Raw genomic sequence first — 27,975 nt, 5'->3', positions numbered from 1 at the left:
TTTTGTTGCTGAAAAAATTTGCACAAAATATTAAAGAGCTGCTCAGCACAGGTCTTAAAGGACAGTGCTATAGATCTCACCAGGGAGTTTTCTGCTATGGGTGGTTCTAAACAACAATATCAACATCAATGGTGATGTTTTGAGTTAATTTCATCCTGCCTCTCAAACCATGTTTGTTCTGCGAAATCTTGTTCATTACAGTAAACCACAAGTAGAACTCATTCAAACTGTCAGCTAGATATGTATCAGAGTTAAAAACATCAAGACCAACTGCTTCAGTCACTTTTTTCATGGCATTCCAGGCAGCTCTTGAGTTATAGGAAATTCCTCTTTTTTTGTATGTGTGGATACAGCCCAATCATGAAAAGTGGACAACCAATTAACAGCGTCCTCATAGAGTGTATTAAGTTCAACATGAGGTTCATGTTGTTTAATTGTAACTTTTTTAACTACATGCTCTTTTGGTTCTTGGCTATCTCATTGTTTTGATCAGTGACCTATGCACTTTTGTAAAGCTCTCTCTTGGAAGTTGCTTTGGATAAAAGTGTCTGCTAAATGACACGGGATTCTCAACATGTATATGGCATAGTGTTGAATTGGTGTAGTTCAAAATCCTAACACGAGACGGTTCTTGCTACCAGCGTTCTTCATGACTGGTGTCTGTGATATGTGTGAGGGGTCTGTTTGGTGTTCCTGATTGCAGATAGAAATAGCACACAGGGATCACAATGACAGACCAGAGGTAGACATGAATAGCGTAATGCCAGGTTTATTAGAATGTTTGCTTTGCAACAAAAACAGATATACGGGTGAGAAGCATGGACTAATAAAGATCTATTCTAACAGCACGACATAAATAGAAGGTTGGTCTGAACAGACCGGCGGTCTGGCGATCATCGTCTCCTACGAGGACCCTTGGTGACCTGACTGGCCTCCTGTACGATACACTCCGTCCTCAGACAGCCACACTTCTCAATGTGGATGTAGGTGTGACTGACAGTAGACCCATCCTTACACACAAGCTCCACTTGTCTGTTGCTGGTGGAGAGTTCCTGGCAGCAGGAACAGGAGCGTTCCAAGTTCTGGGCCTTGGCCGAGTACCTTCAACAAAAGAAAGAGAGAGAGTGACGTGTTGTTATCTTCATGTTCATGTTCTTGGAGAGTACATGAACATGCAACATAGTACTCTGGACTCACATCGCGTAGGTTCCGCAAGACCCTCCACAGGAAGTCAAGTTGACCTTCTGAGAGGAGAGACAGCCGTTGTTCTCCAAATAAACTTGTGTGTTGCTGATGTTACATGGTTTAGGCAGGGGGATACCTGGAAGCCGGGGAGAGGAAAAAAAGGGGACATTTTTTATCAAAATGTGTACGTTATGCTCAATATTTATTAAAAGGCATATTCAAACTATTAATAATAACAATTCTAAAAACAAGCTGAAAACTGCTGGCAGACACTCACAGGCATGACAGCAACCATCTGGGGCAATGACCTCCGTTCCCTACAAACAATAACATGATTAAAGCAAAGGGCAAAATATTTGTATTGTTACCAGTTAAGGAAGTAGAGTACAATACCAGCTCAATCGATCTATGAGGTACAATGTTCATGATTTCCAGGAGGAGGCAGCAGCCTCCTCCAAAAGTACTTTAGATAGTATTGATTTCCGAAGGCACATTCTGATCCATGTTATGATGACTTGATTGTATTAAAGAAGATACAGATTTGCTTGTATAGGTCGAGATGCTGTGGTATGGGTTGTGATGGTGTGTGTGTGTTTACATACAGGGATGCAGTCCTCTGGGTTAAAGTCTGGGCATTTGGTCGTGGCTTCAATTGTAATGAACTGCTTTCCGATGATCACACACTCGTAGTTGATACAGGGCTGCCCAGGGGGGTACCATATGGTGCCAGGCTGCACGCACACAGGACATTCAGATAGGTGGGGAGGACAGAGTGGGATGGGAGAGGGGACACAGAGAAAGGAAATGAGTTAATGTCACAGATCCTCACTAACTGTATGGTACTTAACTAAATAACGTAATCTTAAGGTAAAGCTTCACTGACATGAGTATACGGTGGTATACTATTACCCAGAGGACAATAACAATTCTTGACTTGACCGACCTGAACAACGTGTGTAGCGTTCTCTGATACCGGAACCACACATCCCGTCTGAACACATTTCCCACAACACTCTCCAGCGATAGGCTGGTACTTGTAGCCCTGCAGTGGGCGAGGAGAGGGTTAACACAGACAGGACCCGCAAACACACACACAACCTAATGCCACCTCCCATGGTACTTACCACTTGGCAGTTGGTGTCACAGGTCACAGGTACACAATCCACAACATGGAGGTGGCTAACGGCATCCATGTTGGGACCACACACACACTGTTGACATTGGTCCTTAGGCACCACGGTTCCAGGCTAAGGAAGGGAGCACATACGTCAGACCGTCTCAATGGCGTGTCGTCATGGTAACGTATCCAGCTGTGTTGACCTCCACATTAAATGTTTTCCTCCACGTTTGATTTATTAATAGGTCACGGTTTGTATATTCTCACCTGATATTCAGTGTTGTTGAACACACATACATCCTTTGGTACTGTTGAACAATAAGGTACACAAGTCATGCAATGTGTCACACATTTGTCAACGCTTCTAATAATAAAGTCACATTAACTACCAAATAATTACATAGCAACAATTAAATGGTATTAAGTTCATGTGTAATGGGTTATTACAACAGAGTAAGAAAGAGCAGTTTGGAGAAAGGGTTTAGAGGTGAGTGGAAGGGTATTGTAAAGGGTGTTGTAAAGGGTACATCCACATGCCATGGTCACTGTTAACATTCTATTATGAAGCTGAGGATGTTGGGCTTTCCAGGGGTAAATGGATGTCAACGTTGACCTTATTCTGGTAACACAACCTTCAACTTTCCCTTTACAACGCCCTTTCACCCCTTACACCCCTACCCTATACTGTGCCTGCTCACACTTTTGTAATAACCTTTAACATTTACACTTAATACCAATTATAATTACATAGCAATGCATTCAATACCAACAATGTTTTTATTGTTGGTATTGCTATGCAATAGTTGCAATGTAGTTGATGCAAATGTTCATGACATTTTTACCAAATTGGAATGCACAATTATACACGTTCCAAAGCACAGATAATTCAAAAAATACTGAACATATTAAAACAAAAAAGCGACGCTTTGGATAAAAGCGTCTGCTAAATGAATAAATATTAGAACATGTATTACGACAAAGAAATTCACACTTGTTCACACATCTACAACTAGCTCACCGCAGCTGCTTTTGTGGCAGCAAACTCCCCATGACACTTCTGTCTTGTAGCCAGGGGGGCATGTGAGTGTGGATGAGGAGCACTTTGTGGAATTACACACTGCAAGGGGAGAAACCAACATTGAGTTACCATGGGATACAGGGAAGTGGGTTCTACAGATAAAAACATTATAAGAATGTCTCGAAATCGTCTCTATTGCGTTTATCTTCACTTCTCTAATAGCACTGGCTTACTGACCCTGCTGAAGTAAAGTTTTGGTTAAAAAGTAGGGTTTCAATTAAGAATAGAATTAGGGTTAATACTTGGGTTGGCATTGAGTTTGAATAAGAGATAACTCACCACACTTGTCCTTTTGACAACAGCCATCCTGTTCTGTAACTCTGACTTGACCCTGCTGGTTGCAGGACAGTGGGGCCTGTGTGGGGCACCCTATGGGCTGGCAATACGGTTGCAGTGTGGCTTTCTCACATACACACTCTGTACAGTTCTCTACCCATATTTCGTTGACCTGGCAAAAACAATAATAATGTATGTTAATAGTGAATCACTGCAGCATTAAAAAGTTGAAAAACTGTACTCAAAATCGTACTCTCCAAACAAGTTATATAAACAAACATTTTATGTACCTCTTTCCATATTTCGTTTCCCAAATAGCAGACATCTGAGAAACACCCACCCCCCAAAAAGTCACTGGTTATTGGTTGCAAATACACTGGTAGGTTTGATCAAACATGTCAAAGTGTCAAGGTGTCCTGTAGTGAGGTGACCATGCTCACCACAGATGGGGATGCAGATGTGGCTGCCTGGGCTCAACCGTGTGGTGCCACTGGGGCAGTAGCAGCCCTCAATCTCCATGGTTGTCATGGAAGTGTATTCGTCTTCGGTCTTGATGAAATTCAGATTGTACCTGTACAATCGCCATAACTCAGTCACTACTTCAGTGTTTGTCAAGCCCATAAACTCAGCCACTCACCAGCTTTTGTGTTTTAGAATCTGGCATGCTATGCGGTGTATGTTTGTTGGATTCGTATTTGTGTGTTTTTTTTTATATAAAAAGACCAACGACAGGCATACCTGAGGTTACACGTCGACTCCACTGCAGGGCCGCAGGCCTCGTACACCAACGGTGCATGGCAATTGAAGTCTAAAGGAAGAGAGAGGGCATCCTGAGCACCTATGTAATTATCAGAGAAACTCGCCACCTAAGTGTGTCAGAGCTAGAGAGGCTCCTTGGGCATCCCGGCTTGTATGGTAAGATAGACAGGTCTACTGTCTGTACGAAGACCCAATGAGAGAACTACGTACCACATAATCCGTCAGTGGCATTCCTCCATTCGAAGCACACTCCTGCCTGTGCACAGGCATCTGCATACACCTGCAAGCTGCTGCAGCCAATTGTGACGTTGGTCATGTGACAGACGTCAAAGTTGCAGGCCTCATAGTAGGCCTCGTAAGGGATGATCTTGTGACAGGATGCAAACACGCTGAGAGATGCAAAGTTGTGGTTATTATATACTGTACCTCTTCAGGTTCTGTCCCTTGTATCATATTTTGTCCTGTGTTCAACCAATAGTGAAAGTGTTAATGTGTCATGTTATTGGCAGTAATGATGGTGTCATGGATTCCAGTGCCATTAAGATAAATTAAATCTATAGCTCTCAAGGTAAAAAAGGTGTAAAATGGCATATGCTTGTTTGATATGGAAATTGTGAAACTACCTGCTATGTTTTTGGATAAAATTTAGACAAGTTCAAAATGTATCCTCACTCAGTCTTGATGATCTCGCAGATGGCCGCATTGCATGGTGGAGAGGGCACAGTGGTGGGAGGTTGAGTCGGTGGAGCAGAGCAGTGGCTGTTGTTGTGGTCAGGAACATGCCATGAGTTGGCCATGTCTGGACATGAGGAGATGACCTGCCCAGTGGGCAGCATGCAGTCATCTGTGCGGTTGTTGTCACAGGTACCTGGGGAACAAGTCATGACATCAGCGGTTCATGTTGTTTAATTGTAACTTGCTTAACTACATGCTCTTATGGTTCTTCACTTTGGCACTTATTTTGGTTGTTCACAATATGTGCTTCATGTTTTGGCAACTCGCAATGTTCTTGGGGCTATCTTGTTGTTATTATCAGTGACCTATGCACTTTGTAAAGATCTCTCTTGGAAGTCGCTTTGGATAAAAGTGCCTGCTAAATGAATAAATGTAAATGTAAACATCAACACCAGGATGAGCCCATTGCTTAATAATGCATTCAAGACTTTGGGAAATTAAATGAATTAAGCATGAAATACATTGCAGAATAGATGACTTTGAGGGTGAGCAGTCCATAATAGTGAGTGTCACTGGGAGTGTAGGATGAACTCACCACACTGTCCCTCGGTGTTTCCGTGGAACTTGGCATATGGTAAGTAGATGGCAAACATGAGCCCAGTGAAGGTCACCTTGGCACCGATCTCTGGGATGATAACCGCTGATTCAATGCCATTGTCTGTGATACGGAAATCTGCATTCTCAAAGGCTGGGATGATGCGCTTGTTGTTGACGTAAATCTGAGAAAAATGATATGAACTATGAGAAGTGGACTGAAAAATCATCAAATGCTGATCTCTAAAACACATTTACAAACTGTACATCTAAATAACATATTACATCCCAGTGCCTAATATTTTTTTAAAATAAAGAAACACCCCATAACTAAATCATCAAGATAAGTTACCAGGTTAGTGAAAACTCCATTAAGGTCTTTTTGCGTCATGTAGATCTGATAGGAGTGATAGTAAACAGTAATGGACTGAGGGCAGGACAGGCCGTCTGGAGAGTTGCAAAAGTAGTTATCGATGGTTACACTGAAGTTGTATTTGGGTAGGATTTCTTTGACCAAAACATAGGAACAGTTTCCTTGGAAGCCATAGTATGTTCCATCGAATGTGATATAGTGGGGATCTCCCCAACCAGAACAGATGCCTGGGAAAGAAAAAACAAGCAAGTCATTGCATTGTAGCTTTGATTGATAGTGATCAAAATGTCTGACTTTCTGAATTAATTGTACAGTTAGAGGCTACTGTAGGTCTAAAATTGGGTCAGTCCTTCCACTAAGACTGGTCCTTACATTGACACTGGTACTGATAGCAGCACCCAGAGTCATCATAAACTCTTATTGGGGGATAGTTGTTTTGGCAAACTATGGGCTTGGGATCTTCACAAGGAACATGGTGGATAGTCACGTCTCCTTCGATGCATGTTGCGTTGGAACATGTGTCATGTTTCCAACTTTGCCCATTCTAGAAGAAAAACAACAGGATTATTTCTCAGATATCCCGGTCTATTGTCAAAATTAAACGTCACTGTATTCTAGATGATGGCTGCATGTTTCTTTGAAATAATGTACACATTAAAACAGGTATGTGTATGTCCAGAAATGTGGTGTAATTTGCCATACTACAACAAACAATGATCAAAACTGGTCTCAAACAATGAGGTTACCTTTCTTGGTGGGTGTAAATTGTCACAGTGCTTTACAATTGGTGGTTTAATGGTAGCTTTGGTTGTTTTAGGGGTTATTGCTGTTATATGCGTTGTTGTTGTAGCAGGGGTTGTTGTAGTAGGGGTTGTTGTAGTAGGGGTTGTTGTAGTAGGGGTTGTTGTAGTAGGGGTTGTTGTAGTAGGGGTTGCTGGTGTGGGAGGAGTTGGTGTTGATAGACATAGGCTAGAGTTGATTGCAATTTCACAGGAATTGCTGCAATAACCTACGTAGCACCATCCATCATGGTCAGAAACATTGTAGATCACAGCACCTAAAAGAAGCAAAAAGTGGAAGGAAGCAAATCATTGAGGGAATCGGTGAAGGATGATACATCTTGGGATTCATATACAATTATTACTTTAGGCATGGGGTAGATGTTGTGAGTGCTTACCTCTTGGGTAAGTGACATCATTGAAAAGACAACAATGGGGTGGGGGCTGAGTGCTAGGTTTTGTAGGAGTAGTATATGATGTTGTTGTTGTTGTTGTGGGTGTAGTACTTGTGCTTGTAGGGGGAGTTGTTGTTGTAGTTGTAGGGGGAGTTGTTGTTGTAGTTGTAGGGGGTGTTGTAGTTGTAGTGGGAGTTGGTGTTGTAGGCTTGGTTGTGCTGGTAACTGTGGTTGGGGTAGGTCCACAATCACAACACTGGACTCGGATCTCATAGTCGAAGCACTCTTGCTGAAGTCCTTGCATATTGTTTTGACAAATGAGTCCAACAGTTGGGCTGCAGGTCACGTCTTGTCCAAGCTGAGAGATTGTAAGACCTGGATACTGTTTTGCTCTACATTCAACAGCCTTTGGCGAGGAGCAGATGTGATAACCAGCACCAATGATCTTCTTTATGGATTCATTATCTCCACCCTCAGAGCCAGGAGTGGGCTGGCCGAGGTTGATCCAGTCCGACCAATGACAAGTGGTCGTACCAGAGCATGGTGTTGTTGAAACTGGGGTTGTTGGAGTGGTTGTGGATGTAGTGGTAGGCGATGTTGTCGTTGTGGGTGTAGTACTTGTAGGAGTAGTTGTACTTGTACTTGTAGGGGGAGTTGTTGTTGTAGTTGTAGGGGGTGTTGTAGTTGGAGTGGGAGTTGGTGTTGTAGGCTTGGTTGTGCTGGTAACTGTGGTTGGGGTAGGTCCACAATCACAACACTGGACTCGGATCTCATAGTCGAAGCACTCTTGCTGAAGTCCTTGCATATTGTTTTGACAAATGAGTCCAACAGTTGGGCTGCAGGTCACGTCTTGTCCAAGCTGAGAGATTGTAAGACCTGGATACTGTTTTGCTCTACATTCAACAGCCTTTGGCGAGGAGCAGATGTGATAACCAGCACCAATGATCTTCTTTATGGATTCATTATCTCCACCCTCAGAGCCAGGAGTGGGCTGGCCGAGGTTGATCCAGTCCGACCAATGACAAGTGGTCGTACCAGAGCATGGTGTTGTTGAAACTGGGGTTGTTGGAGTGGTTGTGGATGTAGTGGTAGGCGATGTTGTCGTTGTGGGTGTAGTACTTGTAGGAGTAGTTGTACTTGTACTTGTAGGGGGAGTTGTTGTTGTAGTTGTAGGGGGTGTTGTAGTTGTAGTGGGAGTTGGTGTTGTAGGCTTGGTTGTGCTGGTAACTGTGGTTGGGGTAGGTCCACAATCACAACACTGGACTCGGATCTCATAGTCGAAGCACTCTTGCTGAAGTCCTTGCATATTGTTTTGACAAATGAGTCCAACAGTTGGGCTGCAGGTCACGTCTTGTCCAAGCTGAGAGATTGTAAGACCTGGATACTGTTTTGCTCTACATTCAACAGCCTTTGGCGAGGAGCAGATGTGATAACCAGCACCAATGATCTTCTTTATGGATTCATTATCTCCACCCTCAGAGCCAGGAGTGGGCTGGCCGAGGTTGATCCAGTCCGACCAATGACAAGTGGTCGTACCAGAGCATGGTGTTGTTGAAACTGGGGTTGTTGGAGTGGTTGTGGATGTAGTGGTAGGCGATGTTGTCGTTGTGGGTGTAGTACTTGTAGGAGTAGTTGTACTTGTACTTGTAGGGGGAGTTGTTGTTGTAGTTGTAGGGGGTGTTGTAGTTGTAGTGGGAGTTGGTGTTGTAGGCTTGGTTGTGCTGGTAACTGTGGTTGGGGTAGGTCCACAATCACAACACTGGACTCGGATCTCATAGTCGAAGCACTCTTGCTGAAGTCCTTGCATATTGTTTTGACAAATGAGTCCAACAGTTGGGCTGCAGGTCACGTCTTGTCCAAGCTGAGAGATTGTAAGACCTGGATACTGTTTTGCTCTACATTCAACAGCCTTTGGCGAGGAGCAGATGTGATAACCAGCACCAATGATCTTCTTTATGGATTCATTATCTCCACCCTCAGAGCCAGGAGTGGGCTGGCCGAGGTTGATCCAGTCCGACCAATGACAAGTGGTCGTACCAGAGCATGGTGTTGTTGAAACTGGGGTTGTTGGAGTGGTTGTGGATGTAGTGGTAGGCGATGTTGTCGTTGTGGGTGTAGTACTTGTAGGAGTAGTTGTACTTGTACTTGTAGGGGGAGTTGTTGTTGTAGTTGTAGGGGGTGTTGTAGTTGTAGTGGGAGTTGGTGTTGTAGGCTTGGTTGTGCTGGTAACTGTGGTTGGGGTAGGTCCACAATCACAACACTGGACTCGGATCTCATAGTCGAAGCACTCTTGCTGAAGTCCTTGCATATTGTTTTGACAAATGAGTCCAACAGTTGGGCTGCAGGTCACGTCTTGTCCAAGCTGAGAGATTGTAAGACCTGGATACTGTTTTGCTCTACATTCAACAGCCTTTGGCGAGGAGCAGATGTGATAACCAGCACCAATGATCTTCTTTATGGATTCATTATCTCCACCCTCAGAGCCAGGAGTGGGCTGGCCGAGGTTGATCCAGTCCGACCAATGACAAGTGGTCGTACCAGAGCATGGTGTTGTTGAAACTGGGGTTGTTGGAGTGGTTGTGGATGTAGTGGTAGGCGATGTTGTCGTTGTGGGTGTAGTACTTGTAGGAGTAGTTGTACTTGTACTTGTAGGGGGAGTTGTTGTTGTAGTTGTAGGGGGTGTTGTAGTTGTAGTGGGAGTTGGTGTTGTAGGCTTGGTTGTGCTGGTAACTGTGGTTGGGGTAGGTCCACAATCACAACACTGGACTCGGATCTCATAGTCGAAGCACTCTTGCTGAAGTCCTTGCATATTGTTTTGACAAATGAGTCCAACAGTTGGGCTGCAGGTCACGTCTTGTCCAAGCTGAGAGATTGTAAGACCTGGATACTGTTTTGCTCTACATTCAACAGCCTTTGGCGAGGAGCAGATGTGATAACCAGCACCAATGATCTTCTTTATGGATTCATTATCTCCACCCTCAGAGCCAGGAGTGGGCTGGCCGAGGTTGATCCAGTCCGACCAATGACAAGTGGTCGTACCAGAGCATGGTGTTGTTGAAACTGGGGTTGTTGGAGTGGTTGTGGATGTAGTGGTAGGCGATGTTGTCGTTGTGGGTGTAGTACTTGTAGGAGTAGTTGTACTTGTACTTGTAGGGGGAGTTGTTGTTGTAGTTGTAGGGGGTGTTGTAGTTGTAGTGGGAGTTGGTGTTGTAGGCTTGGTTGTGCTGGTAACTGTGGTTGGGGTAGGTCCACAATCACAACACTGGACTCGGATCTCATAGTCGAAGCACTCTTGCTGAAGTCCTTGCATATTGTTTTGACAAATGAGTCCAACAGTTGGGCTGCAGGTCACGTCTTGTCCAAGCTGAGAGATTGTAAGACCTGGATACTGTTTTGCTCTACATTCAACAGCCTTTGGCGAGGAGCAGATGTGATAACCAGCACCAATGATCTTCTTTATGGATTCATTATCTCCACCCTCAGAGCCAGGAGTGGGCTGGCCGAGGTTGATCCAGTCCGACCAATGACAAGTGGTCGTACCAGAGCATGGTGTTGTTGAAACTGGGGTTGTTGGAGTGGTTGTGGATGTAGTGGTAGGCGATGTTGTCGTTGTGGGTGTAGTACTTGTAGGAGTAGTTGTACTTGTACTTGTAGGGGGAGTTGTTGTTGTAGTTGTAGGGGGTGTTGTAGTTGTAGTGGGAGTTGGTGTTGTAGGCTTGGTTGTGCTGGTAACTGTGGTTGGGGTAGGTCCACAATCACAACACTGGACTCGGATCTCATAGTCGAAGCACTCTTGCTGAAGTCCTTGCATATTGTTTTGACAAATGAGTCCAACAGTTGGGCTGCAGGTCACGTCTTGTCCAAGCTGAGAGATTGTAAGACCTGGATACTGTTTTGCTCTACATTCAACAGCCTTTGGCGAGGAGCAGATGTGATAACCAGCACCAATGATCTTCTTTATGGATTCATTATCTCCACCCTCAGAGCCAGGAGTGGGCTGGCCGAGGTTGATCCAGTCCGACCAATGACAAGTGGTCGTACCAGAGCATGGTGTTGTTGAAACTGGGGTTGTTGGAGTGGTTGTGGATGTAGTGGTAGGCGATGTTGTCGTTGTGGGTGTAGTACTTGTAGGAGTAGTTGTACTTGTACTTGTAGGGGGAGTTGTTGTTGTAGTTGTAGGGGGTGTTGTAGTTGTAGTGGGAGTTGGTGTTGTAGGCTTGGTTGTGCTGGTAACTGTGGTTGGGGTAGGTCCACAATCACAACACTGGACTCGGATCTCATAGTCGAAGCACTCTTGCTGAAGTCCTTGCATATTGTTTTGACAAATGAGTCCAACAGTTGGGCTGCAGGTCACGTCTTGTCCAAGCTGAGAGATTGTAAGACCTGGATACTGTTTTGCTCTACATTCAACAGCCTTTGGCGAGGAGCAGATGTGATAACCAGCACCAATGATCTTCTTTATGGATTCATTATCTCCACCCTCAGAGCCAGGAGTGGGCTGGCCGAGGTTGATCCAGTCCGACCAATGACAAGTGGTCGTACCAGAGCATGGTGTTGTTGAAACTGGGGTTGTTGGAGTGGTTGTGGATGTAGTGGTAGGCGATGTTGTCGTTGTGGGTGTAGTACTTGTAGGAGTAGTTGTACTTGTACTTGTAGGGGGAGTTGTTGTTGTAGTTGTAGGGGGTGTTGTAGTTGTAGTGGGAGTTGGTGTTGTAGGCTTGGTTGTGCTGGTAACTGTGGTTGGGGTAGGTCCACAATCACAACACTGGACTCGGATCTCATAGTCGAAGCACTCTTGCTGAAGTCCTTGCATATTGTTTTGACAAATGAGTCCAACAGTTGGGCTGCAGGTCACGTCTTGTCCAAGCTGAGAGATTGTAAGACCTGGATACTGTTTTGCTCTACATTCAACAGCCTTTGGCGAGGAGCAGATGTGATAACCAGCACCAATGATCTTCTTTATGGATTCATTATCTCCACCCTCAGAGCCAGGAGTGGGCTGGCCGAGGTTGATCCAGTCCGACCAATGACAAGTGGTCGTACCAGAGCATGGTGTTGTTGAAACTGGGGTTGTTGGAGTGGTTGTGGATGTAGTGGTAGGCGATGTTGTCGTTGTGGGTGTAGTACTTGTAGGAGTAGTTGTACTTGTACTTGTAGGGGGAGTTGTTGTTGTAGTTGTAGGGGGTGTTGTAGTTGTAGTGGGAGTTGGTGTTGTAGGCTTGGTTGTGCTGGTAACTGTGGTTGGGGTAGGTCCACAATCACAACACTGGACTCGGATCTCATAGTCGAAGCACTCTTGCTGAAGTCCTTGCATATTGTTTTGACAAATGAGTCCAACAGTTGGGCTGCAGGTCACGTCTTGTCCAAGCTGAGAGATTGTAAGACCTGGATACTGTTTTGCTCTACATTCAACAGCCTTTGGCGAGGAGCAGATGTGATAACCAGCACCAATGATCTTCTTTATGGATTCATTATCTCCACCCTCAGAGCCAGGAGTGGGCTGGCCGAGGTTGATCCAGTCCGACCAATGACAAGTGGTCGTACCAGAGCATGGTGTTGTTGAAACTGGGGTTGTTGGAGTGGTTGTGGATGTAGTGGTAGGCGATGTTGTCGTTGTGGGTGTAGTACTTGTAGGAGTAGTTGTACTTGTACTTGTAGGGGGAGTTGTTGTTGTAGTTGTAGGGGGTGTTGTAGTTGTAGTGGGAGTTGGTGTTGTAGGCTTGGTTGTGCTGGTAACTGTGGTTGGGGTAGGTCCACAATCACAACACTGGACTCGGATCTCATAGTCGAAGCACTCTTGCTGAAGTCCTTGCATATTGTTTTGACAAATGAGTCCAACAGTTGGGCTGCAGGTCACGTCTTGTCCAAGCTGAGAGATTGTAAGACCTGGATACTGTTTTGCTCTACATTCAACAGCCTTTGGCGAGGAGCAGATGTGATAACCAGCACCAATGATCTTCTTTATGGATTCATTATCTCCACCCTCAGAGCCAGGAGTGGGCTGGCCGAGGTTGATCCAGTCCGACCAATGACAAGTGGTCGTACCAGAGCATGGTGTTGTTGAAACTGGGGTTGTTGGAGTGGTTGTGGATGTAGTGGTAGGCGATGTTGTCGTTGTGGGTGTAGTACTTGTAGGAGTAGTTGTACTTGTACTTGTAGGGGGAGTTGTTGTTGTAGTTGTAGGGGGTGTTGTAGTTGTAGTGGGAGTTGGTGTTGTAGGCTTGGTTGTGCTGGTAACTGTGGTTGGGGTAGGTCCACAATCACAACACTGGACTCGGATCTCATAGTCGAAGCACTCTTGCTGAAGTCCTTGCATATTGTTTTGACAAATGAGTCCAACAGTTGGGCTGCAGGTCACGTCTTGTCCAAGCTGAGAGATTGTAAGACCTGGATACTGTTTTGCTCTACATTCAACAGCCTTTGGCGAGGAGCAGATGTGATAACCAGCACCAATGATCTTCTTTATGGATTCATTATCTCCACCCTCAGAGCCAGGAGTGGGCTGGCCGAGGTTGATCCAGTCCGACCAATGACAAGTGGTCGTACCAGAGCATGGTGTTGTTGAAACTGGGGTTGTTGGAGTGGTTGTGGATGTAGTGGTAGGCGATGTTGTCGTTGTGGGTGTAGTACTTGTAGGAGTAGTTGTACTTGTACTTGTAGGGGGAGTTGTTGTTGTAGTTGTAGGGGGTGTTGTAGTTGTAGTGGGAGTTGGTGTTGTAGGCTTGGTTGTGCTGGTAACTGTGGTTGGGGTAGGTCCACAATCACAACACTGGACTCGGATCTCATAGTCGAAGCACTCTTGCTGAAGTCCTTGCATATTGTTTTGACAAATGAGTCCAACAGTTGGGCTGCAGGTCACGTCTTGTCCAAGCTGAGAGATTGTAAGACCTGGATACTGTTTTGCTCTACATTCAACAGCCTTTGGCGAGGAGCAGATGTGATAACCAGCACCAATGATCTTCTTTATGGATTCATTATCTCCACCCTCAGAGCCAGGAGTGGGCTGGCCGAGGTTGATCCAGTCCGACCAATGACAAGTGGTCGTACCAGAGCATGGTGTTGTTGAAACTGGGGTTGTTGGAGTGGTTGTGGATGTAGTGGTAGGCGATGTTGTCGTTGTGGGTGTAGTACTTGTAGGAGTAGTTGTACTTGTACTTGTAGGGGGAGTTGTTGTTGTAGTTGTAGGGGGTGTTGTAGTTGTAGTGGGAGTTGGTGTTGTAGGCTTGGTTGTGCTGGTAACTGTGGTTGGGGTAGGTCCACAATCACAACACTGGACTCGGATCTCATAGTCGAAGCACTCTTGCTGAAGTCCTTGCATATTGTTTTGACAAATGAGTCCAACAGTTGGGCTGCAGGTCACGTCTTGTCCAAGCTGAGAGATTGTAAGACCTGGATACTGTTTTGCTCTACATTCAACAGCCTTTGGCGAGGAGCAGATGTGATAACCAGCACCAATGATCTTCTTTATGGATTCATTATCTCCACCCTCAGAGCCAGGAGTGGGCTGGCCGAGGTTGATCCAGTCCGACCAATGACAAGTGGTCGTACCAGAGCATGGTGTTGTTGAAACTGGGGTTGTTGGAGTGGTTGTGGATGTAGTGGTAGGCGATGTTGTCGTTGTGGGTGTAGTACTTGTAGGAGTAGTTGTACTTGTACTTGTAGGGGGAGTTGTTGTTGTAGTTGTAGGGGGTGTTGTAGTTGTAGTGGGAGTTGGTGTTGTAGGCTTGGTTGTGCTGGTAACTGTGGTTGGGGTAGGTCCACAATCACAACACTGGACTCGGATCTCATAGTCGAAGCACTCTTGCTGAAGTCCTTGCATATTGTTTTGACAAATGAGTCCAACAGTTGGGCTGCAGGTCACGTCTTGTCCAAGCTGAGAGATTGTAAGACCTGGATACTGTTTTGCTCTACATTCAACAGCCTTTGGCGAGGAGCAGATGTGATAACCAGCACCAATGATCTTCTTTATGGATTCATTATCTCCACCCTCAGAGCCAGGAGTGGGCTGGCCGAGGTTGATCCAGTCCGACCAATGACAAGTGGTCGTACCAGAGCATGGTGTTGTTGAAACTGGGGTTGTTGGAGTGGTTGTGGATGTAGTGGTAGGCGATGTTGTCGTTGTGGGTGTAGTACTTGTAGGAGTAGTTGTACTTGTACTTGTAGGGGGAGTTGTTGTTGTAGTTGTAGGGGGTGTTGTAGTTGTAGTGGGAGTTGGTGTTGTAGGCTTGGTTGTGCTGGTAACTGTGGTTGGGGTAGGTCCACAATCACAACACTGGACTCGGATCTCATAGTCGAAGCACTCTTGCTGAAGTCCTTGCATATTGTTTTGACAAATGAGTCCAACAGTTGGGCTGCAGGTCACGTCTTGTCCAAGCTGAGAGATTGTAAGACCTGGATACTGTTTTGCTCTACATTCAACAGCCTTTGGCGAGGAGCAGATGTGATAACCAGCACCAATGATCTTCTTTATGGATTCATTATCTCCACCCTCAGAGCCAGGAGTGGGCTGGCCGAGGTTGATCCAGTCCGACCAATGACAAGTGGTCGTACCAGAGCATGGTGTTGTTGAAACTGGGGTTGTTGGAGTGGTTGTGGATGTAGTGGTAGGCGATGTTGTCGTTGTGGGTGTAGTACTTGTAGGAGTAGTTGTACTTGTACTTGTAGGGGGAGTTGTTGTTGTAGTTGTAGGGGGTGTTGTAGTTGTAGTGGGAGTTGGTGTTGTAGGCTTGGTTGTGCTGGTAACTGTGGTTGGGGTAGGTCCACAATCACAACACTGGACTCGGATCTCATAGTCGAAGCACTCTTGCTGAAGTCCTTGCATATTGTTTTGACAAATGAGTCCAACAGTTGGGCTGCAGGTCACGTCTTGTCCAAGCTGAGAGATTGTAAGACCTGGATACTGTTTTGCTCTACATTCAACAGCCTTTGGCGAGGAGCAGATGTGATAACCAGCACCAATGATCTTCTTTATGGATTCATTATCTCCACCCTCAGAGCCAGGAGTGGGCTGGCCGAGGTTGATCCAGTCCGACCAATGACAAGTGGTCGTACCAGAGCATGGTGTTGTTGAAACTGGGGTTGTTGGAGTGGTTGTGGATGTAGTGGTAGGCGATGTTGTCGTTGTGGGTGTAGTACTTGTAGGAGTAGTTGTACTTGTACTTGTAGGGGGAGTTGTTGTTGTAGTTGTAGGGGGTGTTGTAGTTGTAGTGGGAGTTGGTGTTGTAGGCTTGGTTGTGCTGGTAACTGTGGTTGGGGTAGGTCCACAATCACAACACTGGACTCGGATCTCATAGTCGAAGCACTCTTGCTGAAGTCCTTGCATATTGTTTTGACAAATGAGTCCAACAGTTGGGCTGCAGGTCACGTCTTGTCCAAGCTGAGAGATTGTAAGACCTGGATACTGTTTTGCTCTACATTCAACAGCCTTTGGCGAGGAGCAGATGTGATAACCAGCACCAATGATCTTCTTTATGGATTCATTATCTCCACCTTCAGAGCCAGGAGTGGGCTGGCCGAGGTTGATCCAGTCTGACCAATGACAAGTGGTCGTACCAGAGCATGGTGTTGTTGAAACTGGGGTTGTTGGAGTGGTTGTGGATGTAGTGGTAGGCGATGTTGTCGTTGTTGGTGTTGTAGTTGTAGAGGGAGATGTAGTCGTTGGAGTAGTTGGAGTATTAGGAGGAGCGGTACTTCTCGGATTTGTTGTGGATGGAGTTGTGGTTGATGTTGTTGTTGATGGTGTTGTAGGGGGAGATATAGTTGAACACTCCACTGTCTTGCAGCATTCCAAATTAACTTCATAGTCAAGACATATTGGAGGGATACCTTGATCTATATTCTTGCAAATTAATCCAACTTCAGTGTTACATACTATTTGTTGATGCAGTTCACTTATTGGAACCCCAGGGTATCGCGCTGCTTGACACTTGATCGCCTCTGGCTTCTCACATACATGTTTTCCAGCTTCTATGAGATGTTTTATTGATTCATTATCACCTCCTTCTGGACCATATTGTGGGTATGCCACATTGAGCCAGCCAGACCAATCGCATACCTGGCAGGGTTTGGGTTGTTTTGTGGTTGAGACAGTTGTTGATGTTGTAGTCGCTGTCACATGGTGTGGCAGAGTAGGCGGAGGCTTGGATGTACAGAGGTCCTCATCACAACAGAGGACACGCACTTGGTAGTTGAAGCAGAGAGGAAAGGGTCCTGACTGGTCCTCATTTCTACACGTCAGACCTTCAGCAATTTCACACTGCACCACCTGCCCAATGTGCTCAATGCTGACGTTTGGAAACTTCTCAGCTCTGCACTGAATCTGGCTTGGTTGATCACAGATTTTGTATCCTTTTGCTCTGAGGTTCTTGTATGTTTCAGAGTCCCCTCCTGGAGTTCCCAGTGTGGGGGATGCGGTGTCATACCAAACTGACCACACACAGGGATGTCCACACGTCGTAAAAGAAGTAGGTGCCTCAGTTTGTGCTGTGGTCTGGGGTGAAGTTGTTGTTGTCATTGATGCTGTGGATAGAAAAACAACTGTGTTTTCATAAATATAAAGCCAACAATGTATTAAGTTCAAAAAACTGTTAACAACAAGATTCATGTTACTTGGACATTATACATACTACTCCTTCATCTACCTGTTGAGAAAGTGAAAACACTTGTTGGAGTGACAGTGGGGGTAGATACAGTCGTGGGAGAAGGCGTGGTTGGGCAATTGATGATCCTCTTGATTAAACCATTCTCTCCACACACTGCTATGATGCAGTGGCCATGTCCATCCGTAGTGTTGTAGATGGTGTGTCCAAACGGATATTTGTTTCCATTGTACACACATGTGCAAGCTAAATGGGTATGGGATATTGTTTAGAATTGCAATGCAACAGACATTTATGGATGTCAATTACATACCATTCAATTTTTAGCCAATGCATCCATACCTTGGACATCATATTTGCAGACAGTCGTCAATGATGCACCATCACAAGAGCTTCACAAAAAGACACAACTTTGCTTACTTATTATTGACAACAGAACACAGTATACTTTCGTTCCAATATTAGCTTCCAGCTGCAATGGGACGACTGAATGGATTGTAAAACATACCATGTAAAGCAGTTATCTGTTGTTGGGACGTTGTCTCCACTGTTGTAGTGTTTCCCATCCTTATAGCAGCCACAGTCTTGCTGACTCACGCACTTCATGGTGTCTTCATCAAAGTAAGGTAGAGTTGGCGGACATTTGGGGTAGCAACCTAAAATCAAATAAAAGCACATAAGTAATGGTACTTTGTTTGGATTTAGAGGTCAGGGGAAGAGTACCGTAGCTAGAGTTAGGGTCTGCATTCATGTGCCCGCTCTGTACCTTCTATAGGAGGAATCTGAGAGGAGCATGTCCCAGAGGGGTTCCTGCAGGTCTTCATACAGGGAGCTCCACATGGATTGTAGTGCCACTCACATTCACCAGGGGGGTTGTAGTAATCACAGAACAGAGCTGTAAATAATGAACACATGCACTCCATTAGTTCTGTATTTTCACGTCTCTTTCCACAGGCTTCATTGCACCCTGACAATTTGAGTTGTTTGAGGCATGTTTGAAGACGTACGGCACATCTGTGGTGTTCTCCAGGACACACATGCTCCAGCTTCGTTGCAGGCCTCGGCATAAGCAGCCACAGCGGTACAGAAACATTCACAGTCTCCTCCGCTGTCACAAGCACACGAGTCTCGGACGCAGGCATCGTAGAAAGGTGTGGGGTCAACCTACATAATGACAGGTAAGCCATAAAATGTTTGTACATTCACTGACATACACAATATGAAAGGCCTGATTCTTGTTTTGGGGTTTTAAAATTACATTCAAAATGTTCATTTACAAATGAAAATGAATGGGGAACCTGACTGACAGTGAGGTATTGAGCAAACTTACATTAAAATGGCAGGCAGAGAACACTTCACTCTGAATGATGCTGCACTGTTTCTGGGACCAGGACTGCCTGTAGGGGTTGGCCGTACAGGGGCTCTGCTGGACCTTGGCCTCAGGGCAACTGGCAGACACTCTCCAGCTGTTGCCAAAATCCAGAGCATTGACAACACCAGCCTGGCTTCTGGTGGTGAAGTCATTCATGGCGTTTCCATCATAGTTACCACATAGACCACATACTTTTCCCTGGAAAGAAATCATGGCAAAATCAGACCAACAGGCAAGCAGACAAGATAGTACATGATTAACAGATACATATCTCAGACAGACAAACAGACAAACAGACGAAAATATACTGAATGTGCAACCTCATTCCCATCCTAATAGTGTCCTATAAAACATAGCATCAAGGATGGTGTTGCTTTTCTCGCCATGCACAGAAGTCATAAAGGTAATTGCTCAATACCGGAAGCTGAGCTTCATGTTTAAACTCACCTTGAACTGTGGACTGAGCTTGATGAACATGCTTGTCTTCTTGTCCCACATGAGGATGAGGCCGTTGTTGGCCTCTATGACCAGGTAGATCCCCATGGTATAGATCTGGTAGGGCACAACCTCCCCAGGTCCTCTCTGGACCACCTGATAGTTGCCTTCTGTCAAAATCAGTTCGGTGTCCTGAAGGAGAAAGCACACGACTGATCAGGAAAAGATTCCGATTTGTATTCCCAGATCGGTGAAACCAAAACCGACAGGCTGAATCTACGAACCCCAAGGAACAGCTTTATGGCCTTGGAGCAAGTGGTGCCTGTGGTTCCACAGGGGACGTTCTCAGTGATGACTCTGAAGCTGCTCTGGTTCTGCTTGCTGCTACAATAGTCCTGGTCAGGACACACACAACACCCATCACATGAATCATCAGGTTATTGTTGTTTTTCAAACAGGCTCAGTTAGTAATCCAATGGGTATCTTGGTGAGCTTACCTCGGCAAGGGAGTATTCACAGCTCCCATCAAAAGTGTATCGTCTCCCATCAAAGGTGATGTAGTGTCCGTCTCCATAGACAGAGCATGTGCCATGGCACAGGTTGTCAGTACACTCCCATTTCCTGTCTTTACATGTGCTAGAGGAGGTAAACAGGTTGACTTTGAGTTAGACACAAACATTCAGTACAGAGATGAAAGTCTTCTCGTAGAGCTGTTGAATTCCCAAACATAGTTTGGTTATAAACAGATAATCATGTGTTTACAATAGATTAGGTTTAGGCATATATACAGTATTTTATACATACTAAACACATTACGTTCAGACAAACAAGAAGGCTGGATCCCGACAGAGAGCTTAGTTGGATTCAGACCGATTAATTTGATTCTAAAAATTCATACCTGCAAATGTGTTACAAAGATACAGAGAGAAAGGTTGGTTACAGTAGATTTAGACAGACATATATTACACTGACAGAAGATAAGCAAAGACATAGGCTCACCAGGTATTGCAGTCCACTGTGATGCTGTTTCCTGATTGGTATGGAACTCCGTTGTGGAAACAGGGGCAAAGATCAGGCTTGATGCAGCCCCCTTTCCCATCAGACAGCAGACCAGATGGACACACACAGCCAGAGATGCACTCTGCACTCACCTGGAATAGGACATCACAGGTGATAATCAGAATTTACAAACCAAATATATTCGCAGAGGAACTTGAGGATAAGGGACAGCCCGGTGTCATAAGAAGAGCTATTAGAAGTCCTTCTTGCCAGCATCCATAAGACTCTATAATGCTTCACTGTGAGCTGGAACACTGGTAATGCTGTTGGGTCACCACTCAATCACCTCCATTCTGGACATTCTTATTCTTGAACTGTAATTAAACTATACCTCATAGAAATGTTAAGCTTTGCTGAATCTTGGTTCGAAGAGATTTTCCTGTGTAGTGAATGTAGTGTGTATGACATATGGTGTTCCATATGAACACTGCAGGGTGTGTCACTCACACAGGCCATGTCTTGGGTGTTGCAACTCTTTTGACACTCTGAGCCTTTCATACCGGGAGCCGCGCTCGAGCAGTTGAAATATACCATGGGTGCTTGGCATGCTGGGAATATCAAGATAATTTTGTGTGATTGCAATAGTTGTCTGTCTGACAAAATCATGTACTTTCAAATGTAGAATAACAGTCTGCAGATTATTATAACACTCAGACAGCATTGTTTTTTAAAGTGGCAGTGTGTAAGAAAGTCTTATGTCCGTACAGAGTTGTTGTACTGTAAATCCAACACAATAAAACTCACATGGAACACGGTCAGACTCTCCAATACAGTTGAGTTTTCCCTCTTTGCAGGTGCTGAAATGTCAAACAAATATCATGATGATCTCCCAACGCACAATAAGCATCTCTGACAGCTATGCGCTGGCATGTGGGTGTGTGGGTCTCTCACCACATGGCTCCATCCTTGCTGATGACCTGGCTGGGTGGCACCACTGAGCCCTTGTAGTAGCAGGGGCAGCTGGATGGGGCCACGCACTTGCCAGTATCATCCAGGTAGGTTCCCTCAGCACAGACACACCCGGCCACAGACGTGAAGGTGATGGAGCAGGTGGGGTCAGAGTTGCTGTAGCAGTGGCAGGTTCGGTTGCTACTAGTGATGCTGTAGTCATAGACCATAGTACTGGGGCAGGAGCTAGTGTACTTGGCTGTGGAGGGGAAATTGCATTGTGTAAGTGTGACAGCCTGAGAGCTGAAGGTCTACTTACAAATATTTAAGGAAGGACGTTTGAGTTGCAGAATGAATCACAAAGTGTTTTTGGTATGTTGTTGGCCTGTTGCACAGGTGTTTCGGGGATGTTGTAAACAGGTGTGTGTAACTCACTGCAGATGGTGTTTCCCCAGTTGTTGAGCATGATCCCTGCAGCAGCACAGGCGTGGACGTAGGAAGAGACAGCAGCACACATGCAGTCCTCACTCTTCTCACAGTTACAGCTGTCATACATGCAGTTCTACACGGAGAACAGAAAACATGATTAATTCCTTCAATGTGGATGGTGCTAACATTTAATTATCAATACAATTATGCGGTTAAGCTATATAATTATATTAATGTTATGCTAGCTTTCTTAGTTGCTATACTAGTAAAATGACCAGCTGAATTAGCTGTAGTAAAGTAGTCTGTGTTTACTGCTGTTTGGCTGTTCTTTAGACTATTGTTAGCCATGCTGTGATAGCTAGCTATGCTAATCTAGACATCTGAGAGCACGAAAGGAGGGACTCACAGATTTGTAGGAGTCTGGGCTGATCTCTGAGTGACAGGCAGCAAACACACCCTTAGGGTCCGATAGCATGGAGCACCAATGCTGGGCATACTTTTCTGAAAGGACAAAATCACAAACGTAGTTTACACAAATTATGTTAAATTCTGTTACTGGTAAATTGCTCTTGTTGCTAACTTCGACAGTATAGATCATTGTAGAACTATGAAAGACACAGCACAAATTATTCTAGTGAGAGTTGTAATTTTTGTTACACTGTTGTTGAGACGTTGCTATTGTTACACCGTTCTAACCATCTAAAGTGTTGATTTATCACAAGGAGTGTTCATTTTACTTGTTTCGACTCTCATTATCATGAATACTCCTGTTAGCCTAATAAATTAACTTTGTTGTTGTTGTTATTTGTTATTTTGCCGTAAACAAACTTCAGATTTTAGATTTTCTGCTTTACTATCTATGAGGACTATTTGTTCTTTCATATCTCTCCTGTCTCTCAAGCAATGTTTGGAATGGGCCTAGACCTTCTAAATCTGTAGTTTATTCAAAAGGCCGGACATTGTCCAGACTGATTACCGTTTTCAAAGCTGAGGCTGCAGGGAGATTCAAAACTGCTCTTGATATCCGGGCAACTCGCGCGGGTCTTCCAGGTGTTGGCAAAGCCCACAGCAGTGCCCTCTCTCAACCCGCTTGCAGTTAGGAAGTCATCTGCTTGGTTGTTGTTGAAGTTTCCACAGAGACCTACAAAAGAAAGGACAGATTTCACACCAAAACCTCCACAGACACACAGACCCTCCACGTCAGATCTAGTAGAAAAGCACCAAGGACCTACCTGAGGTCTTGTTGTGCAGGCTCGGGGGTGCAGTGATGTAGACCTGCATTATGGGCTGCAACTGTACCTCCAGCAGCAGGCCTACAGAGGTCTGTACCACCAGGAAGGAGGTTGAGGCCCTGAGCACGGTGGCTCCACCTGAGGGTGGGACAGCATTTGCTTGAGTTCAACATCATTTTCATCCCAACCATCAATATACACATGATAAGCAGAGCATCATCCACATCATCCTCACCAGCTAAATCATTGCCAGCATGAATGTGTCACCCCTATCAAAGCTTACCAGCAGAGAAGGGAAGTTGAGAGTAGATTCCGTTGACAAAGACTTTCCCACTAGGTTGTATGAAGATCACCTGCACACAAAGGATGAATTACATTAATACTCTTATAGATATTCTATTCATATTCTTGTTAATATTCAGACATTGCATGTCAGGATATTAAGGTCAATGTCCTCACAGTTGATCCTCCAGAGAGAGCCAGGGTGACAGTCTTCAAGGATGTTTCACTTTCAGAAAGACCATTTTGTTCCAGATCTCCAAGGACAACAAACTGCTGTCCGTCAGAGTCCTGCGACATAAAAATTCCAATATTTCAGAACAGGACAATGCTTTGCACATGCTTTGAACAAAACACGACTGACATAAACACAAATATACTCTAACATATCTAATTACAAGACAACTATGCAACTAGGAATAGGCCACTGAGATTCTGTCTCAAAACGTTTATCATTCAGGCAGAAATGAGTCGATGTAGAGTGATTATTTGCCTCGATAGTGAAGCCTGAGCTCTGTAGTGAAGAGTGGTGTACCTTAGCCAGCACGTAAGAGCAGGCTCCATGGAAGGTGTAGAGTTTCCCATCGAAGGTGTTGATGTGAGACCCTCCCTCCACAGAGCAGGTCCCTGGGCAGTCCTTCTGCTGGCAGCTCCACTGACCACCGGAACACATGCTACATGGAACAACACAGTGTTATGAGAGGGGCAAAGACCACAGAGATTGTGGATTCCTTCTTGTTGTGTATTGACTTTCCTTGAATGAATAGACCAAATAATGACCGAAATGGAGAGAAAAGAAAGTCAGGTAACAAAGGTATTTTATCCATGTGTGTCCAGGAGCGCTAAACGATGAGTCAGGGTGGCATCATACCAGTTTTTGCATGAGCTGGAGTAGGTCTGTCCAGGGGCATAGATTTTGTTGTTGTATTTGCAGTAGCACTCAGTCAGAGGGACACAACCTCTGTTGTTGATGTCATCCAGCACAGTGCCTGTTGGAGGGGGGTTGAAGAGAACACAGGTTGAGTATGCACCATTGAACTGGAGTTTAGCACGTAGAACTACTTATCACAAGTCATGATCAGGTCCATAGGTAGACAGAGTTAGTCCTGGGAAATCAGAGAGCTCTGTGTACCTGGAGGGCAGAAGCAGCCGTCGGTACAGTGGCTATCACACATGTGGCTGGTCTGGGGGTTGGAACAGGAGTCAGGACAGGGGCTGCCACATTCCTGGTACACCATGTTGTTGGGACATGACTTTGCTGTGAAAATTTAAATGAAAACTCAATATTCAAAATTGTGTCAAACAGACAAATAGCAGTTATCTGAGCTGATATTTCTGTTAGGACAGTATGGGTATTTGTCTGTGTGTGTGTGTCATAAGTGGAGAGGGGTGAGCTGTGCGTCGAATACAGAAGGTTGACTTACGACAGAATTGAGGGGTCCTCCACTGCGTGGGTGTTCCTCCTGCATGGACACACTGGCGAGAAAACTCTGACATGGTGTTGCACAGGCAGAACGATTCGGCACTGTTGTTACAATGGCACAAGTCTGCCATGCAGGCTTTGGTGAACGATGCTACATCCAGAAGACCTAGACAGCTGCCGAAGGCTGGGGCTGAAAGGAGTTGCTCACACACTGCAGTCTGCAGACACACACACACACACACGTACACACAGAGGTCAGAAATGAGTGTGTTCGAAGTGCCCTATTCTGCAGAGTTTATTGATATGTCTAATTTAGATTTTAATATTATATTTGTTTTATGACATGTAGGTTACCAGGTTGCCGCAGCTCTCAACGGAGGGAATAGAGGACTCAGTGCAGCTTTCAGTTGGTCCGTCCATCTTCCAGAAGTTTCCATAGTCTTCAGGGGAAATCTTTACACCTTTGGAAAATTGAAAGGGAATTAGTCTTTTACAAAATCTGAAAGTTTTCATCTGATTTTGGAAGCTCATAGGACCAGTGCTTGTAATATAGAGCATTAACTCAGATTTTTCCCATTTAATGTCAGGGCACATTCATTGGGAAAGCAGAAGATTTTGCCAAAGCTTACCATTGCTATAGAACTCATTCTGAAGTTGAACCCCATTGAAGTCCCCACACAAGCCACAGGTCTGGTTTCTGTATTTAGCATCAATCTCCAGCTAAACATAAAACACATAAGGAGATGCAATGCTATTTACAACACAGTACCACCATTCTACAGGTATTGGGTTGTGGTCAAATGTTGTCAGTTGAAACAGTCAAAAAAGTCTTTCAAAAGTTAATCTAACATTTTTTCTTTAAGGAAATCACATTAAGCATTATCCTACCAAGAGGGAATCATCCTCGTTCCATACAGCGACCAGTCCAAGCTTGGCTTTGACCTTGATGTCGGTGGGAGTTTTGTCAATGAGGATGCCTGATTGGCTGAAAGGCAGGAGCACCCTGGAGAAAGAAGAGCAAGTCATCAAAAACATTAGGAATATGGTTCAGGGTAGAATTGGTCTGCTGTGAAATTGCCATTTATTTATTTGTGTTTTCATTTAATGATTGTCCAACAGACTTACACCACGCCGTTGACCAGGATGGAGTCCTTAGAGATCTCCACAGTGGTGCCGTCCAGCATCATGGTGATCTTGCTGATGGTGGGTAGGTTGTTCACCACCTGTCTCCTCATCTGGATGTTAAAGTCCTCATAACTGCTATGACACAGTGAGGTCAGGACATGGTTGCAGGTGGAGGGCAGTTGGAACATGTCCCCATCAAAGGTCTTGAAGTGGTAGTTGCCCCATGTACTGCAAACTTGTCCATTATGAACTGGGCTCACTCCTGTGGACAAGAGGGGCAACAAGTCAACCAGAGTGTCTGAAAAATACACGCTAAAATACCATTTAGAACCCAGAAATATATTTCATGTGTATTTCTTTATTTTATAACTTTTTCTTTGAAATTTAAAACGTGCAACAGACATTCTGAGACACAGAACTCTGAGCTCCCACTTTGTAAACCTGGGGGATGCTGCAAACCAGCTCACCTGCAATCTCAGGTGTCCTTGACATTGATGGAAGGATGTTGACAGTGGCCTCTGAAAACAATAGAGATCATCTGAATGAGAAACAGCAAGCTTCCACAACACACTGCTGTGAAATCTTTTGTCCAGTAACTAAAACTGTGTGTAGTGCTCCAACAGGTCCTACGTTCATCAAACAAATGTTACGCCTTGGTAGAGGCACTGAAAAGCAGGCCTGAACTTTGCCTGATCAGGCACTACGGTTGTCCCAGAAGGTAAACAGCAGAGCCACGGTCTAGATCTAGAACGCTTCAGGAACTCCAACCTCTCCGCAGCACACACAATCTCAGTCAAGACCTAGAGGTTTGACCTACCTGTGTAGGACGACAACAAGCTGCCTGACACAGTCATCCATATTAACAGCCATGCGAGGGGCCCTCGAGTCCCCATGGCGCTCCTGTGACTGATCATCTGGTTGTTCTCAGGGGATTTGAGAAAGGAGTGGAGACTAAGGCAGGTCTTTATACACTTGGAGGAGTGGCCGCAGATGAGGTGTGGAGTTCAAATCCAAACCCATTACGAGCAGCCCACACACACCTGTATGCCCACTTCAACACAGACCACATGAGTACACAAACATGTACTTCACAATCACTTTAGCACATGTATATCTGCCGACATAGACTACATGCCTCACTGTGTTTCCACCTCAGAAAGTGGATCCCACCTAGCACCACTTTCTTTCTTCATGTGCTACATCACAAAAGCCCCTCTCTCTCTTTTCATAGATCAGGATGGAACATTCCACTGCTGGAGTACTGTGTATCCTGGGATGCACTTCAAGTTATACTATCTGGTCTACTATAAAGAAACTCAAAAACTTACTTCTATGTACAGATTTCAGTGGCAGCTTGCTCTGTCAGAGGGGCTGACCCTTTGTGTGCAGCACATTGAGAGAGAACATCACTGATTACTGCAGTCATTTATCTAATGGACTGTTCATATTTACATTTACATTTAGTCATTTAGCAGACGCTCTTATCCAGAGCGACTTACAGTAAGTACAGGGACATTCTCCCTGAGGCAAGTAGGGTGAAGTGCCTTGCCCAAGGACACAACGTCATGTGCACCGGCCGGGAATCGAACTGGCAACCTTCAGATTTCTAGCCCGATGTTCTACCCGCTCAGACATCTGACTCATATGTTGTCGGTTGAAACATTTCTCTATCATTTTGGGGAACATGTTATCATCATACATAGTTGGTATTTTCTTTCCCGAGGCAGAGACGGAAAATTAGAAAATTGAAGTGGTCAGGTTTTAAGACGGGCCTCAAAAATATAATTCAAGTCAAATTAGTTACGAGTATATTTTACTCAAATTTAGGTTCTAATTTGGTTATGAATAGTAATATACTTTTCCACACATAATGGTAAAAAAAACTAGCTCATTGCCAGCATCAA

The 27,975-nt window shown here is 45.0% G+C and overlaps 1 protein-coding gene across 1 annotated transcript; it reads right to left on the bottom strand.

Moving 5' to 3' along the window:
• Window positions 1-746: 746 nt before the first annotated feature.
• Window positions 747-26,993, bottom strand: LOC124481466 (mucin-5AC-like). Its single transcript, XM_047041393.1, has 48 exons — window positions 26,889-26,993; window positions 26,539-26,589; window positions 26,072-26,333; window positions 25,835-25,949; window positions 25,576-25,666; window positions 25,301-25,407; window positions 24,948-25,164; window positions 24,656-24,781; window positions 24,395-24,512; window positions 24,059-24,197; window positions 23,704-23,814; window positions 23,528-23,597; window positions 23,245-23,382; window positions 22,989-23,153; window positions 22,419-22,513; window positions 22,019-22,145; window positions 21,587-21,842; window positions 21,440-21,492; window positions 21,143-21,243; window positions 20,636-20,787; window positions 20,134-20,272; window positions 19,921-20,031; window positions 19,649-19,828; window positions 19,160-19,399; window positions 18,837-18,993; window positions 18,596-18,724; window positions 18,338-18,485; window positions 18,172-18,221; window positions 17,872-18,075; window positions 7,235-17,749; window positions 6,804-7,114; window positions 6,430-6,601; window positions 6,037-6,284; window positions 5,686-5,869; window positions 5,088-5,283; window positions 4,626-4,804; window positions 4,395-4,464; window positions 4,097-4,227; window positions 3,947-3,981; window positions 3,660-3,828; window positions 3,321-3,419; window positions 2,570-2,610; window positions 2,310-2,432; window positions 2,129-2,227; window positions 1,788-1,916; window positions 1,463-1,502; window positions 1,198-1,321; window positions 747-1,101 (listed from the first exon to the last, which is right to left on the bottom strand). The coding sequence occupies exons 1-48, from the start codon at window positions 26,983-26,985 to the stop codon at window positions 894-896; spliced, it is 17,022 nt and encodes a 5,673-aa protein (XP_046897349.1). The 5' UTR covers window positions 26,986-26,993; the 3' UTR covers window positions 747-893.
• Window positions 26,994-27,975: the final 982 nt, after the last annotated feature.

This window comes from Hypomesus transpacificus, chromosome 19 (genome assembly GCF_021917145.1).
Source record: "Hypomesus transpacificus isolate Combined female chromosome 19, fHypTra1, whole genome shotgun sequence".
NCBI lineage: Eukaryota > Metazoa > Chordata > Actinopteri > Osmeriformes > Osmeridae > Hypomesus > Hypomesus transpacificus.
Note: the sequence above shows the minus strand (reverse complement) of the source record. Positions and strands in the feature narration are given on the sequence as shown.